At 38.9% G+C, this 17,028-nt stretch overlaps 3 protein-coding genes across 4 annotated transcripts; all 3 read left to right on the top strand.

The window, feature by feature from the left end:
- Window positions 1–554: 554 nt before the first annotated feature.
- On the top strand, window positions 555–3,797 carry LOC137708493 (uncharacterized). Of its 2 annotated transcripts, none has more exons than XM_068447583.1 (6): window positions 555–691; window positions 1,447–1,738; window positions 1,832–1,938; window positions 2,047–2,179; window positions 2,304–2,498; window positions 3,168–3,797. In XM_068447583.1, the coding sequence occupies exons 2-6, from the start codon at window positions 1,466–1,468 to the stop codon at window positions 3,483–3,485; spliced, it is 1,026 nt and encodes a 341-aa protein (XP_068303684.1). In that variant the 5' UTR covers window positions 555–691; window positions 1,447–1,465; the 3' UTR covers window positions 3,486–3,797. The 2 variants fall into 2 exon arrangements, with proteins under 2 accessions (XP_068303684.1, XP_068303685.1); XM_068447584.1 differs by having other exon boundaries at window positions 620–691; window positions 1,456–1,738.
- Window positions 3,798–4,840: 1,043 nt separating this feature from the next.
- On the top strand, window positions 4,841–5,590 carry LOC137749405 (RING-H2 finger protein ATL39-like). Its single transcript, XM_068489499.1, has one exon. It carries the CDS (start codon window positions 4,938–4,940, stop codon window positions 5,520–5,522), a length of 585 nt encoding a protein of 194 aa, XP_068345600.1. The 5' UTR covers window positions 4,841–4,937; the 3' UTR covers window positions 5,523–5,590.
- An 8,883-nt stretch (window positions 5,591–14,473) lies between these two features.
- On the top strand, window positions 14,474–16,107 carry LOC137709559 (UDP-glycosyltransferase 90A1-like). The gene has a single exon (XM_068448640.1). It carries the CDS (start codon window positions 14,528–14,530, stop codon window positions 15,989–15,991), a length of 1,464 nt encoding a protein of 487 aa, XP_068304741.1. The 5' UTR covers window positions 14,474–14,527; the 3' UTR covers window positions 15,992–16,107.
- Window positions 16,108–17,028: the final 921 nt, after the last annotated feature.

Raw genomic sequence — 17,028 nt, 5'->3', positions numbered from 1 at the left:
AAACCCAACATTTACAATCACAACGAGGTGGTCCAGTAAGACGAATTCCAAGACCGTATTTCACACATTATGTTTTAGATTCGATTTCTGGTACTAATTAATCACACATTGATGGACAAAAAAAATTGAACACATCTATGAGTCTTTCCGATTCCTAAAAACACAGACTTACGTGACAAATCCAACCCAACATTTGCATTCTTTTTTGAATTTGTACGCCAAAATTTCATTTTCCTGTTGGAACGTCAGTTCAAAATCAAGGTTCCCACACAAGTAAAGGATCGAAAGCTAAATGTGTCTCTCGTATAAAGAGATGGAAATAAATGCGATTGAGGCAATGGCGTTGTCGAAATTAGATCCCAAATCAATGGGCCAAATCCCACGCCAAACTCCGCAACAAACAAAATTAATGTGATTTGGGAGGCGGTCACATGCAGGGCCCCGATTCTGCCGGCCCAGGTCGGGTTTTACCCACAACCACAAAACGGTGTCGTCCCGAGTATCGTCCGCCTGCCTAACCGCGAAAAGTCCTCGCCGGTTACCAAACAAAAAAAAAAAAAAAAAAAAGAACCTCCATTATTTAATGTCCGCCCATTTTCTCAGAGAGTGGACTCACTCTAAAGCTCTCATTGACGCCTGCTGGTTCTGATCGCTCGCATTCCCCTCACTCCTCCTCGCGCTCCGCTCTCCGGTACTCTCTCTCTCTCTCTCTTTCTCTCTCTAGGATTGTATGCGCATTCGCCGATTCGAAATCGCACGCACATTTCATACAATCGATGCTTGCTCTACAGTTTTCGTTTTCGTTTCGAAGCTCCGATTGAATCGGTATAAGTGTATGTATATGTGTATATATACACTGTAGAGTTGGATGATAATTTGTGAATTTTAGGGGGAAATCGTAGGATCCGCTTTCAGGCTGATTGATTTACTGTTGCTGTTACTGTTTTTGATTTTGTGGAGTGATTGGAGCCCTAGATCTTCTGCTTGGTTCAGTTTTGCTTTGTCGGAATAATGCTTGCTTATTCATTTTCTTCATGATTTTTTTTCGTGGATTATTGTCATTATTTAGTTGTTTTTTCACTGATTTTTCATTTTTCTAGATCTTTCGAGGAACTGGAATTGAATTGATATCTGGATTCTGTGCTTTTGCTAGGCGATTGTTTACTGCGTAGAGAATTGTAGATGTTTGTTTCGGTACATTTGAGTTTCGTGTTCACATTCGAAATTCGATCGAATTCAACGTTTACGATCTTTTGTTTTCCGATTTAATTATTATCATTATTCAGTAGGATTTTCATAATCCATTGGAGAATTGGAGGAAGTGTGGTGTCGTATTCAGATCTTTCAAGCAAATGGAATTTAATTTCTAAGTCGATTTTTATGCTGTTGCTATGTGATTGTTAACTGCATTTAGACTTATCGATGTTGGAAATTCGTTGTTTTCAGAATTGGAAGGCCAGCAGCAATGTCAGAGAACGCTCTTAGAGATCTCAATACCATACCTGGATCTGAGAGGAAGAATGAAAGCTCTAGCAAAGGGGGCGTAACTAAGCCCGTCGCTGTGAATGCTAATGAAAATCATGAAGAATGCCTGAAGAAAACCACAGCTTCGGTGGGTTCACTTTCTATAAATGGCGAGGAAGTTGCAAATTCCGTACCCGAGGTTGGAATTGCTGAAGTAGAATACATTGAATCTGAGAATCTGAATGATCTAGAAGATGTTGATACGAGCCTCAAGGTATTTGTTGTGTTTTTGTGTAAACCTAGGCATTTTTTACCTTTCACCATTTTTCTTGTGCCAGGTAACTTTATGATGCGTTTGATGTTTCAGACACTACTAACTGGACTAGAGTCTAAAGATTGGGTTCTGGTGTGTGAAGCGCTCAATAATGTTCGTCGGTTTTCTATATTTCATAAGGAAGCCATGCTTGATATGTTGTAAGTCTCATGTTCTTGCATGATATTCATGAATGAAAGAAGTTTCATGTACTATTGATGATTGTAAGTGTTGTCCAATTTAATTATCATTGTCGTTTTGTTCAATAGGGGAGATGTGATATTGCTTGTTGTAAAGTCACTGAAGAATCCAAGAAGTGCTGTTTGCAAAACTGCAATAATGACATCTGCAGACATTTTCAATGCGTACAATGATGACGTGATTGATTCTTTGGACCCTATGGTAACGTGAATTCTTTGAAACTTTTCTGTTGCATCGCTTTACTTTGTTTGTAAAGGACTCTTCTTTTATATGCAATTAATCCATAGTTCTTTTTCCCTGATTTGGTCAATCCTGACTCATGCAGCTTACACAACTTCTTCTAAAGTCGTCACAAGACAAGCGATTTGTGTGTGAGGCAGCTGAGAGAGCTTTAGTAGCGATGACCACTTGGGTTTCCCCTACATTGTTGTTACCAAAGTTGCAACCATATCTGAAGAACAGAAATCCTAGAGTTCGAGCGAAGGCATCAATGTGTTTTTGTCGAAGTGTTCCACGACTGGTAAGAGGAGATTATATCCCCACTGCACCACCTTGTTTTTTGCATTTTTCTGTTCTTATCAGAAGAAGTGAGATCTACTTTCTTTCATACATTTGGTTTTAGTGTTTTGAATCTTGATTGGTTCTTGGAAAATATGAGGTATGTAGAGGATGCTAAATAGTTCTTAGGAGAAGAAATCTGATTGACTTGTTTTACCTTCAAACCCCACCATAAATCCTTCACCCCCCATAATGCACTGGTTTAGCTTTTGCTTATAGTTTAGGACGTGTGTTGTCAAACTGGAATTTACAAAAAAATGGCTTAACTGTTGGAGTTTCGTTGAATGTGGTTGTTTCTGTGCTTATCCTATGCAGATTCCTATAGCTCATCAATTCCTTAATTTTGTATTTACTTTTCTTTACACGTGATATATGCTTAAAAACAGTAACCTTGTGCTTTTGTCCTCTATAATTCAATTGCATTTTCCAACCCACGTCTCTATATGTGATCTTCTCCTTGAGTGTTCCTTGTTATACTATTGTACCTTGCTCAATAACTTGTCTATTATCAAATATTTGTACATCGAGAAATTGAACTAGTATCTTGCAGAGCGCATTCTGCAAGACATTCAATTAGACGTGGTGCATCTTATTTCTTCCTGTTATATGCTCATCTCGTGTCTGCCAACAGGGTGTTGAAGGTATTAAAGCGTATGGGTTTGACAAATTAATTCAGATAGCTGCATCTCAGCTTAGTGACCAACTTCCTGAGTCAAGGGAGGCTGCTAAGATCCTCCTTCTGGAGCTGCATACTGTTTATGATAAATTTGATGATCCCCCTCCAGCAGCAGTGTGTGAGCATCCAGAAACGAGCTCAGCAGCAGCATCTGAGCTCCCAGAAACGAGCTCATGGGAGAACTTTTGTCAGTCAAAACTCTCGCCTCTCAGTGCACAAGCTGTTCTTCGGGTAACCAGTGTCCCTCGGGAAGGTCTTGTTATGGGATCTTGACACAGGTTTATATTGAAACACGCATGAGCTTTAGTAGCATTTTATCTCCATTTTCCAACATATATGATCTTTAGGGAAAAGGCCTATATCTGCCCTTGATTTGATTTGCTTGGTCAATTTCTCTTTTCATTTTTTCGTGCTTGTAAATCCTTCGAAAGGTTGAGATGTTTGGTCTTACAGTTGGAGCATGTAGTTGAGCCATAGTTTTACGATAATATTCTTCACACATCGCGATATTACAGCTGGGTTTTGTTCCTCCGAACATTGCTGTTGAAATGTTGAGGTGTTTCTTTTACTCAATCATTTGATGTCTATCTGCTTACACAGTGACAATGTTCCTTCCTCACCCATATTTTTGGGTGAAAAGTCCAATCAGCCCATGCATGATTAGCCAACTACAACCGATTAGCTTTGGTTTTAGATGTTCTGTGATCATGATGTGTTTATTACTCTCTTTCGCTTTTGCGTTTTACTAAACTTGAGTTGGGGTGTTTGATCACGTTATTTGTTGAACCTTTGAACTTCCAAGCGGGAAAACCCCGATTCACAAAACCCCACGCTATCATCAGTCCAAATGCAGGGACCTCACTTGGTTGCAAGAGGGTCTGTTAGTGTGACATTTCAAATGTCAAAAGCTATTTCAGTAACGAAAATCTTGATCTGTGCGCCCCAAACTTGACCTTATTTTTAAGGCCATTTAGCTCAAGCGGTTAAAATTAAGAAGTTTTAACGAAAAGGTTACGGTAGTGTTCACTTTAATGAAAAATTACATTTTTACACTAAAAAGTCAAACCTGGTACTATTCACTTTACACTTTATTTTGGCCTTATTGTTAAAACTTAAAGTTTTCAAACCATTTTCATTAGTTTTCCTTTAAAATTTAGCCTCGTTACTTAATACATTAGGTCCCAGGCTAGGCCAGAGAATTCATGATGAAAGAAAAACATGAAAATCAAAGTGAGCAGAGAGGAGGAAGACAAACATAAAGATTTAAAACTTGTTTGCAAGTGTTTTTAAACTGATGGAAAGTGCATTTAAATAAATATTTGTGGGTTCCAAAAAAACTTGAAGTGCTTCTAAAAGCACGTCTAAACAAGCTTTTAAATTATGAATCTTCTCAAGATCTTTATGTCTGAATTCTTATAATTTGGTTCATTACTAACCACTCCATGATAAAGACTGATTAACCCTATCTCCTTTATATTTATATTATAACTCTTGTTATCTCTCAGTGTTTTAGGTACTAATCCCACTTTATAATGTCGTCAATTCCTTTGTCCAATCACAAATTAGTATATTCTATCCCTCTTCTCACCAACAAATTTCATCTTTCCAGAGCTTCTTCTAAGAATTTGATTCGTTTTCGACATCGAATCAGACTCACATTGAGCTGGATTCATACCAGTACTGGTTGCTTGGGTGAGAAGTAAGTTAATAAATTATTATGCTCCAATGAGTGACAAAATTGGAGGTGTTGCAGCGCAGATTGTGGCAATGGCGATCTTCATGTCAGTAATATTGTTGTTTTTGGGAATCGGGTTCTTGATCTTAGTCCATGTGTGGATCGTTGGGAGGGCTTTCAGAAGAGGAGGACTTGGCGGCAATGCCTTAACGGCAGCTGCCATGGCCGCCGGCAGAACTGCCACCAGTGGAGCCGCCACAACGTGCATGTCGAAAGACGAAGTGGAGAAGCTTCCAAGCTATGATTACGAAGCTAATTACAAAAGTAGCCCTGTGGATTGTGCAGTGTGCTTGGACAACTTCAAGATGGGCGAGAAGTGCAGGCTGTTGCCCTTGTGCGGGCACAGCTTCCATGCCCATTGCGTTGATGCGTGGCTTTTGAGGACACCGATTTGTCCGATATGCCGGGCCCGAACTGGCACTGCTGCTGGTTTGGCCGGGAAGGGAGTGCCGGTTGCCGATGCCGGCGTTGAATTAACGGAGAGTCAAACAAGTGGAAGCGGGCATTTGAGTGATGCTAGAGTTGACTTGGGGGAGAGGCAGGCAATAGAAAGTGGGCACTCGTCACCTGAGTGATGGTATCGTAAAGCAATGAGTTTTGAGAAATAAGCGAAAGGAAAGTGTAATTCACACATTTATTTATACCTCTCACACACCTTTATTTATTTTTTGTCATTAATTTTCTTCAATTCATTTGATTTGAAGTCCAAAAATTAAGAGGGGGTGTGTGAAAGTACAAATGAGTGTGTGGATAGCACTATAACCAAAACTTGGCGATTTGAGGCCAAATGAGTTTAGGTTGAGAATCTGTATAAGATAATTTACATGTAACATACCAATATATAGTTTTGAAAGTTTAATAGTTAGTGTACATTGCGTTTTAAGTATCTCAGATTTATCTGCCAAAGTGTCTAAAATTTTCAAGCGCATATCCGTCTCTTATGTCATATATTGGTAATCTAGAAATTTCAAAGATTTCTTGTGTATGTTTGAATTATAACGTTTTATACATCATGTAATTCCCTGTCAAATTTGTTGTTGCTTGCTTGTACCTTTATTTTATGTGGGCAAAGGAACAACATTCTCTCCGGATCCCTTCCATCCGGATCCTCTAGATCCTTTAATCATGTATGTTCAACATTCTTTCCGGATCCCTTCCATCCGAATCCTTTGGATCCCTTCCATCCGGATCCTTTGGATCCTTTAATCGTGCATGTTCAACTGAAAAGTGCCCGGCCAAAAAAACATTCAGACAATCTTGACGCCATCAGAATGAGGGCAGCAGCGGCCATAGGATCCTCTACATCGAGATCCACAGCGATGACGTTGACGGTGGGAGGATTGAGAGGGGCGCGAATGTCTGAGGAGACAACGGCATCATCGAGATCGTAGTCGAGCTCCTTTTTTTTATTTTTTTTTATTTTTATCATAACTGAGATTTCCATTACTATAAACAAACAGAGTACAAGAGTTTTGGGGAGCAAGGGAAGCCTCATTAAAAACCTTCAAAGAAGAGGGAAGAAGAGTACTTCAAACTGCAAGAGCTCTTCCAGCAATTTAGTTGCTAATTTTTTTTAGAGTTACACCATCATGTAATGTTATCGTTTCATTCATACTGTAACATATTTATTTATTTAATTACATACTTAAATATTAATTATGTCGTATATATTAGCATCCACCTGTAAGTGGAATGATTTAAGTTCAACTCCCGTAAATGACTCATTATTGTGTGATTTAGCCTACATCTTCCACTAATTAGTATAAATATATGGTTATAATACAAAAAAAAAAAAAAAAAAAAAACTAAAATTCTCCACTTGAACGTAGAACGTTTTAGGTTTGAATTTTGTAAATGACGAGTTCATACCAAATTATTATGGTTGGTTCATTGTGCAACTTACCCTAAATTCTCCACTTCTTATTAATATATGGTTGTAATAAAAAAAGAAAACGAAAACACATACTTTTTTTTTTCTCCTCCTCTCTACCTTGTTTAGTCACGTTTTGTTGTTTTCGGGGAAAGAAATGAAAACAAATATAAGGTGAAGCAGCCTGAAATAAGTACTTTAAGAAATTCTGTTCAAGCACATCAGTTCCTTTCGGGGAAAGATTCTGCTGCTCCAATTTCTTAGCCCCATTTACAGGGTCCAAAAAATTGATGTGCTTGAAATTGGAGCAGCATAATCTTTCCCCAAAGAAACTGATTAAAACTCTTGTTGGAATTGAGCGATTATATGTATGCAAAGGGAAACCAGTCTGAATGTAGGATGACTAAACGGCTAGCTATGATACAGGTGATGGATAAGAGTAATTTCAAGATAACAACTAATGAGGAGATTGAAGTTGCGCATTCAGGCCAGTATCTTCTAAATCTATCCATCACGGTTGACGAATCTAATGTTAGTACTCGCAAGTATGTTTCCAATATTATTTCAGTTCATTAATTACAAACCTGATAACGTTAGTTCATCTATATCTGTTCACGTCATTCACATTTGCCGATCCCCGAGTATTGTTTCTGTTGAATGTAGCTTGATAAGAAGCTTTTTAAAGGAATTTTTTTTTTTCACTGAGCATCTTCAACCAAACCTTCCTAATTTTGCTGATAAGGTAGTTCAAGTTTATTATACAACACTGCAAACAATTTGGAATTTTAAACCCTTAGGATTTCTAGTTGCTATCATGTAGGATTGGCCATATTTAGATTATCTGCATCTATAATCTGCATTGTTTTCATATTTGAGTACATTATCTTCTGGCACGGCATTGGACTTGATCAGACAACTGATTTCTTTTTCATGGAGAGAGTGGACATGTTGACCCTTATGGAGTTTAGCTTGAACGTTCCACAATCTATTTACATGTATCTAATGTAAATACAATTGACAGGAAGAATTTGATGATTTATTCGGGCTTGTACTGTTATTCCATCTCTTGAATGTGCAGGTCACGGAGGTAATAATTGCTTACTATATATTAATGGAGCAAGGGAAAGCTACCTTACAAGTACATATTTCTTTGATTGCTTTTCTACTTCCACTTACCAGTTTCCAAATAATTGCAAGAATTATACTATGCATTCTTTACTAGTATTGCTGAAGTCTTACTTGGAGATCGATTATCGCTGCTTAAATATAACATCGATTGCTCTGACAAAAAATGATTATGTAAGCCCCCGAGAAGAAATAGTAGGACGGTTGAGGGTTTTCATGACCGTTATTTGACTGACTGCATTAGGAATTTCCAAAAGTTAGGGAATTGAAACCATCGAGTTTGTAATATGTTTTATGAAAAATCTTATGAATTAATATATAAGTAATTTGTTTAGTACATTATCTTTTTAATATATGACTTTGTTGTTTCAGAATGCCCCCATTTAAAACATTTCCAAAGGAGATGTCAAAATAATTTTAGGGAGTTACGAATCTCTTATCCCCAGTGCTTCGTGGGTTGGACATTCGCAGGGGTTGCTATCAAATTTGACAGCAGCTTCAAATATTTTTTAATTAGGTTAAATATCAGTTTACTACTCTCAAGTTTCGTGGTTTTCAACCTTCAGTATATGAAGTTTTTTTCATCCCAGAGTCATACCTAAAATGTTAATTTTGGGACAGTCTCATACATCCGTTATTTTTCATACCTAAAGTGTTAATTTTGGGACAGTCTCATACATCCGTTAATTTGGCTGTTAAGTCTCTCGTTAACTGATGACGTGACACCCATGTAAACAATAACTAGACAACACGTGTCATTAAGGGTCCACGTGGAAATTAAAAATTAAAAAAAAAAAATTGGTCGTCTTCAACCTCCCCGACCTTCCCTTCCTCCCTTTTCCCTCCATTCTCTCCTTTGAACCAACCCACCAAACCCTCTTCTCCTCTCCTCTTCAACTCATTCTTTCTGTCCTTTCGTTTTGCTTCACTCCCTACCAGTACACATGTCCTCGCTGGCCATCTGCAATCTCAAGTAGCTTATCTCATATATTTCTTCCCCATTTGATTTTCTTCTATATTTTTGGGATTTTAATCCCCAAATAAATGGTGCCGTAGCTTATCTTCCACAACCAGTAATCCCAATTTTTCCGCCCAAGAAACAAAATCTACTGATTACACGGGATTCAGCTTCCTTCCTACTTCTCTCCGATCCCCGAATCAGATTCCGCACCTGTGAAACCGCAGCTGAATCTTTCTCTGCGTTGGTCCGTTAGATTTGGTCAAAAATGCAGGTCGGTATCGGGACCCATTAAAGCTCTGATCCTTTCGCCGCCTATTTGTATCTCGTTGGCCTGTGCCCTTGTTAAAATCTCCACCTGGGTTCTTGATCTTGGTACTGAATCTACTGTTTTCTTTCTCATTTTTTTGTTCTGAATTTTGGTAGTGTGATAATCTGGCTGCTGAAATTTGGCCGTTTGGAGAAGAAATGAGAGAAAAAGATTCTTGGGTTGCTTTTAATTTCGATTTATTTCCTTCGTGTTAAATGGGTTTATGACGAAGATTCTAGGTTTTAATTTCTTTTGAGCTGAAAAGATTCGAAAGCCAAACCCTTTGAGTCTCTGAGGGAGGTTCTTTTGCAAGGATTCCAAAGGGAAAAGCAAAATCTGAAGAATTGCAACGGTTGAAACCTTCAAAGTCGCTTTATAGAAAACACATTCTCTTCTCTGAGCCCAAATCATTCTTTCCCTTTATCAAGTATCCTTTGCTTCTATTAATTGGAGCTATAATGGATTTACGAGCCAAAAGCCAGAGGTTTTGAAGCTCGAATTTGCAGAAATTATTGCACATTTTCAGTTACCATTCTTTGGATCCGAAGTGTTATAAATAGGAAGTCTTCTGGGTGCATATTGTCATCTGGGAATTGGGTTTCTACCATGTTGGTTTTGAGTGGCATTGTGCTGAGTTTCAAGATTTCAAAGCATCGATGGGGCTTCTTCTTCGAAGTTTCGCGGCTGCCTGATGTTTCTGAACAATCCTCAGGAGGCTCAGCATGCAGGCTTGATGCGCTTCTTCGGGATGGGTGGAGTCGAAGATGGAGGGAAGGGTGGATGTATGAGGAGTCGAAGAGTAGAGGAGAGGAGAGGAGAGGAGGGTTTGGTGGGTTGGTGTAGATCAGAGAATGAAGGGATAAGGGAGGAAGAGGAGGTCGAGGAAGGTAAAAGACAATAAAAAAAAATTTTGAATTTTGAATTTTCACCTAGATTTTTAATGACACGTAACGTAAAATTATTGTCTACATACGTGTCACGTCATCGGTTAATGAAAGAATTAACAGTCAGACTAACAGATGTATGAGATTGTCTTAAAATTAACACTTTAGGTATGACACTGGACGAAAAAAATTTCATGTACCAAATGTTGAAAACTACGAAATTTAAGGGTAGTAAACTGAAATTTACCGTTTTAATTAATTACTAATTGTCTTTTATTAAATTTTTGTTAGTTTAATTAATTATTATAATTAATGTTGATTGTTGAGCGGTGCAATTTGTTTTTATCCTACCTTTTTTTTGAACCAACGAGGGTCTCTCCTTATCCTCGCCTTCCGTCCTTGTCCAGCTACTGGGTTTTTCTTTAGTTTGATTATATTTTCTTGGTTTTTTTATGCTGTTTTGGGATTTGGCGTCTGTGCCTTTTGTTGTGCTTTGGCCGGTTAGTGCGAAACCGAGTTCAAATTATCTCATCAAAATACAAATCCACATTTGAATAGAATAAGGGATGTGATATCCATACATCATTTTTTACTTCTCGTACATCTTTTTAATTTTCGGTCGTCGGATCGGATGAATTGAAAAAGATCAACGGATAGAAATTAGCAAAGGGTGTGTAAAAAATAAAATGGGGTGTATGGATAGCACACCCCTAGAATAAAATACAAGAAATCAAGACACCGAGAGAATTATGAGGTTCGGCAAAATATTGCCTACGTCTCCGAAGAGATACTGCTATTCATTATGAGAATAACTAGTACAAGATACACTTGAGTTAAATCGACATAACCCAAACTCAAATCCATTGTACATCCACTCACATAATTTTCTCAAAAACCTAACTCTACCCCAAGAGTTTCTCACTCTCACTTTCTATTTTCTCTCCTCTGTGTTCTCCTCCGGATACATGCACGATGCATGACTATTGCCTTCACTTATAGGCATGCACCAACAATTATGCCAAGAACTAAGCTCAAGAAAATCTTAAGTTCACATGGCATATTCAACACCCTTTTTCTATACCTAGCCTATAGAGTAAAACCTTTTCTCCATTTGCCTTTTAATGCATATATAGAAAATAAAACATGCATAATTGCATGCAAGCAAACACAAAGTCAAGACTTACTTGCTTCCAACTTTGCTTGTGGAACTCACCATGTCTTCCCTTGAAAGAAGGCTTCCATGCCACAACCGAAAGCAAAACACAAGTCACAAATGGCTGCTGCCATTTCCTTGAAACATTCACAAAGTTACACATGCAAAATTGTTGCCAACTCAAAAGTAAATGAGCGAAACACAACACCTTTCTCCCTTTATATCTTTCTGGAGTTTCCCCTCCTGTTTAATGAAATTCTTCTTGGTTCAAACGAAAAAAATCAACGAAGGTGAACGGTGCCATTTAATAGTTATTTACATGTCTTTTATTAATGTTTTTATTTGTTTAATCAATTATTATATAATGTAATAAAATAATAATTTAATTTGACATATCGAGTGAAGATCAAAATATTATAAGATGTCAAAATACCACATAGGCTATCAAATTTAAATTTTACATTCAAAATTTAATATCTCCTTTAGAGATGGTCTCATATAGATCTCTGACTTCGTCCCTGGTTGTTGTACAAATATCTTTTTTGGTATCATATTGTTTGTCCAACACAAAAATATGTCCATAATTATTGTGATACACAAAAAGTTTATAGAGAACTGTTGTTGACACGTAAAGAAAATCAGAAAACAATATCAATCTTGCACCTCTTTTCACAACTTTTGAACTTTCGCTCTCCACTTTGAATGAAATTTCTGGAGTCTGCAGGAGTACAAGATATTTAAATATTTTCACCGTTAGATTTGAATATTTTTGTTTTTCACCAAAAATTCAAATTTAATCGTTAATTTTTTTTGAAATATCTCGTATCTGAAACACTAATTAAAATCCCACCATTTTGATTTTTTTATTGTGGTAAGTAGCGACAGTTGAATGCCAGTCAAATATCAAAATCCTTCTAGAACTAGATTGTTCAAGCAAGACAGCCATAGATTTGTCAACATAAACAAAACATAAAAATACAAAAGATTTGAATGATTGAGGCAATCTGCCCTTCTTAAGCTACTCAGCCGACAGCTCCATGTACTAATTATTTTACTCAGCTCCATGTACGAAATAAAAAAAAAAGATGTGATATTTACACACTTCATTTTACATTTTACACATTCTTTTATTTTTCAGTTATCAGATCGAATGAATTTAAGAAGATCAACAAACATAAATTAATAAGGAGTACGTGAGAAGTAAAATAGGATGTGAGGGATTTGCAGACGTCAATGCCTAATTTTGTCTTTGTAGTACTCACCGCACACGAGTCGAACATAACAAAAGAGGAAACATGTACCCATCGGGCCGTCACCATAATTTTCCAATTGGTTTGATGGGATGAGAAATGCATAGGGACTCTCTTAATGTTGGACTTTCTATAAAAATTCTGTTATCTTATAGTTTAATGTTAATTTTGTACCAACACTATAATCATTGTACAAAAAACATGAAGTGTCAGGAGTTCCGCTTTTGAGAGGGTTTTCTTTGCACTTCCCTTAGTAGGAATTTGGATCCTCTAGACTTTACTATCGATAGCCTGAGAACCTAGAAATCTGGGCTCTTTGTATGAAAGAGAGGTCGAAACTCTTGGTTTGTATGAAGTGCGCCAGCGGAATAAGTTAATGAGGACCATCCGGATTTAATTTTAGAGGTTTAGATTGCCTGTTTCTTGAGTTTCGAACAAAAAAATCCGGAGAGAATCTCTACCGTCTAGTGGAACACGTGAATTGACTAATCAGCTTTCTTATGATATTATTTTCTTGAGATTTTCTTTCACATCTTGGATATTAATTAGTTTAATTTTTTATTTTCCATATATTAATATTGATAATTGTAGTATTATTTCCTCCATGACGAATTAGAGTACATGTATTTATTTCGATGGTATTCATAATTCGATGGTATACATGCATTTAATTATTTCTTCTTTTTTGTACCACATTTTTACCACCTTAGGTGTATTTGATGTGAACATCCATATCATTTGAATTAATCAATTTTTAAATTTAGTTCATTATTTAATAAACTAATAATTAAGAAAAACTAGTTAATTAAATAATGATTGTGGTATACGATGAGTCTTTCTCCTTCATTTCCTTGGGTTTTGCAAATTTTTCAAATGATGTGACTGTCCACATCAGATGCCACTTAAGGTGGTATAGAAATATGATATAAAAATATGGTATGAATAACATTACTCCATAAGAGCAGCTTCAGCGGGAGCTTTTGCCCGATGGACAGGCTTCAGCACAAGGCCTGATTGACCGAGGGAGGAAGTCCAGCGTTGGCTGGCGAGGGAGCCCGAGCAGGCTCAAGTGCCAGGCCAGTGGATTCGTGCCAACCCGAGAGCCTGAGGTGGTTCTGACGTCAGCTGACGTCGACGCCTTTTTTAATTTTTTTTTCTGTCAGATTCTGGACCGGTGAGGCCGAAAACGAGGAAATTGCAGTTGGGTGCGCAGAGGTGGGTGAGGGCGGAGGACATGGAGGTGAGTTCCGGCGGGGACATGTGGGGTGTTGACGAGGTGTTTGATGATTAAATGGCGTAGTGAAGAAGTGCGTCCAGGATGGCGGGCGGGAAGGGGAGTACGGAGGTAGGGGTGAGGGAGGAGGTGGGGAGGGTTTGGTGACTAGTGGTGCTGATGAGAGTGAGGGTGAATGCGAGGGTGAAGAAGGTGAAGAAGAAGAGGAGAGCTGCTTTTGCTTGGTGTTCGTTTCAACAGAGAAAGAGAGAGAACTGCTTTTGCTTTGTCTTTTTTTAATTATCTTGGTATTATTTTATGAATAAAAAAATATTAATATTTTATTACCTATTACCAGGGCTATTGAAGTGCAACGGTGGAGATACAAAAGACGGTTACTGTTCATTAAGGGCAGTTACTGTTCACTGGATGGATAACATAGTGTGTTGCCTGGGGGGCTTTTCCCACGGTGGAACTGCTCTAATACAAGTGCATTATCAGCTATTAGGTCATCGGACTTTGACATGTACTGACCCTTGCACACCACCACGAACTCCTAATGGTATTATATGTTTTACTTCTTTTAGTTTGTGCGCCTTTGTTCATGCATGGAGTGCATCTGTATACAGTATAAGCATCAACATATATATATATATATATATATGTATATATATATGTATATATATATTATATCTATGGACATAACCCTGCCTCTATATCTACTCGACACTAGTTTTGTTTATTATCTCCAACAACAAAACAAACCAGAAAGAGTCCAACTAAACTATACTTTCAGCGAAAACTATTAGAGAGAGTTATGGGTTCCAGTTCGGAGCAGGAACACAATGACGGCCACGTAGTTTTATTTCCTTTCATGTCCAAAGGCCACACCATCCCACTCCTCCACCTTGCCCACCTCTTCCTGGCCCGCCGCCTCTGCGTCACCGTCTTCACCACCCCCGCCAACCGCTCGTTCATAGACCAATATCTCGCCGACACCTCAGCCACCGTGATCTCCCTCCCTTTCCCTCAAAACATCCCCGAAATTCCCGCTGGCATCGAAAGCACCGACAAGCTGCCTTCCATCGACCTCTTCTACCCTTTCGCCCTCGCCACAATCCACATGCAGTTCGACTTCGAGCGTTCCCTCACTACCCTTCCACGTGTCACCTTCATGGTCTCCGACGGGTTCTTCTGGTGGACACTCGACTCCTCCGCCAAGTTTGGGTTCCCCAGATTCGTCTTCTACGGCTTCGGAAACTACGCCTTGTCGGTGTCCAGCTTCGTCAGCCAGAACAGGCTCCTGCATGGAGCCGAGTCTGACGACGAGTTGATCACCGTGACTCGGTTTCCTTGGATCAAAATTACAAAAAAGTACTTCGATGATGCCTTTAAAGGCGCCGATCATAACCGACAAGCGTCTCAAGCCTCCGAGTTCCACGTCATGTCTGTCGTGGCTGCGGCTCGCAGCCACGGCATGATAGTCAACAGTTTCTACGAACTTGAGCCTATGTTCACTGACTATTGGAACACTGAGTGTGGGCCCAGGGCCTGGTGTGTGGGCCCTCTTTTCCACCTTGCGCAAGATGAACCGCACGATGATCTCGGTGATAAGCCCACGTGGGTTGATTGGCTGGACAAAAAACTGGAGGAAGGAAGGAAGGTCTTGTACGTTGCTTTTGGGTCACAAGCTGAGCTGTCAGCTGAACAGATCCAAGAGATAGCACTAGGGCTGGAAAACTCAAGGGTCAACTTTTTGTGGGTCATAAGAAGTAAACAGTACTCATCAGACACTGCCACCTTGGACATTAAAGGGTTTGAGGAGAGAGTGAAGAGGAGGGGAATGGTGGTGAAAGAGTGGGTTGACCAAAAGTGGATTTTAATGCATGAGAGTGTGCAAGGTTTTGTAAGCCACTGCGGATGGAACTCGGTGATGGAGAGCATTTGCGCCGGAGTGCCGATTCTGGCGTGGCCGATGATGGCGGATCAGCCGATCAATGCAAAGTTTGTGGTGGAGGAGGTCAAGGTGGGGCTGAGGGTGGAGACATGCGATGGTTCGCCGAAAGGGTTTGTGAAGTCGGAGGGGTTGGAGAAGATGGTCAAAGATTTGATGGAGGGAGAGAAGGGGGAGAAGGCGAGGAGGGAGGCGAAGAAGCTTGCTGAGGTGGCGAGGAAAGCTGTGAGCGAAGGCGGGTCGTCGTGGTCAACGCTGCAGTTGCTTATAGATGAGACAACATGCAACAAGAACACTAGGTTCCAGACGATTAGTCGGGAGGGTTAAAGTAGTTGATAAACTGTGTAAGGCTCTTTAATTTAACGTTGAAAACAGACTTATAAAACCAAGATATGTAAGCGTTTATCTAACGTTAAATAAGGTCGTTGTCATATTCATGTTGTGTGTGCTGAGACTTTGACGACAATTCATGCACAAAATCTAATTAACGTCGCATGAATGACGGTCAAAACACGTCGATGTGACGGCCGCCCACAACAAAAATTCTCCATTAATTCTTGAATATCCTAAACTTTTCATTGTGATCTATATATTTCCTAGGATATCTAACACTTGTGCTAAAAGTTACTTCACTTGTTAACCTTTTTTTCGTGGGTTTAAGAAATGTCGAAAACAGTTCAAATACACAATATAAAAAAAAATTATGTACATTTGACGTCTCAATTAAATCTGAAATTTTAAACTATACTTTTTATTTCAGACTATACCTAATACGAAAGGTTAACGGCGATTAAAATCATTTTAATCGTATTAAACATGGATAAAATAACTAGAAATATGCTTTGGGTTTGAGTCGAGTTCCTTGTCTCCATCTTATGGTAATTGTTTCCACTTCGTGACATTTAAGACCCCGAAAAGGAATAGTAGGACGGTTAATTAAGGCTAATTTCGTGGCCGTTATTTGATTGCATTAGCAATTGTAAAAAGTTAGGCAATGATGAGGGATTGAAACCATGGATTTTGTTCTCTTTAGTTGCATGTAGGATGTGAGAAACAGCCAGCCTTGCTCCTGGAAGGCCATTTCTTTTCTTTTTCTAACTTGAACCTGCCCATGAATTTAGGATTCCGTTGGACGGTTTTACAGCGTTGGGCTGAAGCGTGCTAAGAGATCATTGGCACCACCGCAGAGGAGTTTGTCCTCAAGGCAAAGTTATCTGAAAGTGTTAGTGGCTTTGGCAGGATATAATTCCGCTCTCGAACAGCCCTAGGAGGCTAGATCATCGACACCCTCGACGGAAGGTTCAAGATTATTCTTCTTGGATTTTTTTTTTCTTAGTTTTTTTTTTTTGTCACGTACAGTTTGT

Source organism: Pyrus communis, chromosome 11, assembly GCF_963583255.1.
Source record: "Pyrus communis chromosome 11, drPyrComm1.1, whole genome shotgun sequence".
NCBI classification, from domain to species: Eukaryota; Viridiplantae; Streptophyta; class Magnoliopsida; order Rosales; family Rosaceae; genus Pyrus; species Pyrus communis.
This window is presented reverse-complemented; position numbering and strand designations above follow the sequence as displayed.

Excerpts from the sequence above, each read along its gene's own strand:
- LOC137709559 (XM_068448640.1), top strand. The coding sequence starts at position 14,528 with ATGGGTTCCAGTTCGGAGCAGGAACACAATGACGGCCACGTAGTTTTA.
- LOC137708493 (XM_068447583.1), top strand. The coding sequence starts at position 1,466 with ATGTCAGAGAACGCTCTTAGAGATCTCAATACCATACCTGGATCTGAG. Across the intron at positions 1,939-2,046 it reads GAAGCCATGCTTGATATGTT|GGGAGATGTGATATTGCTTG; the intron begins GTAAGTCTCATG and ends TTTGTTCAATAG. Across the intron at positions 2,499-3,167 it reads GTCGAAGTGTTCCACGACTG|GGTGTTGAAGGTATTAAAGC; the intron begins GTAAGAGGAGAT and ends GTCTGCCAACAG.
- LOC137749405 (XM_068489499.1), top strand. The coding sequence starts at position 4,938 with ATGAGTGACAAAATTGGAGGTGTTGCAGCGCAGATTGTGGCAATGGCG.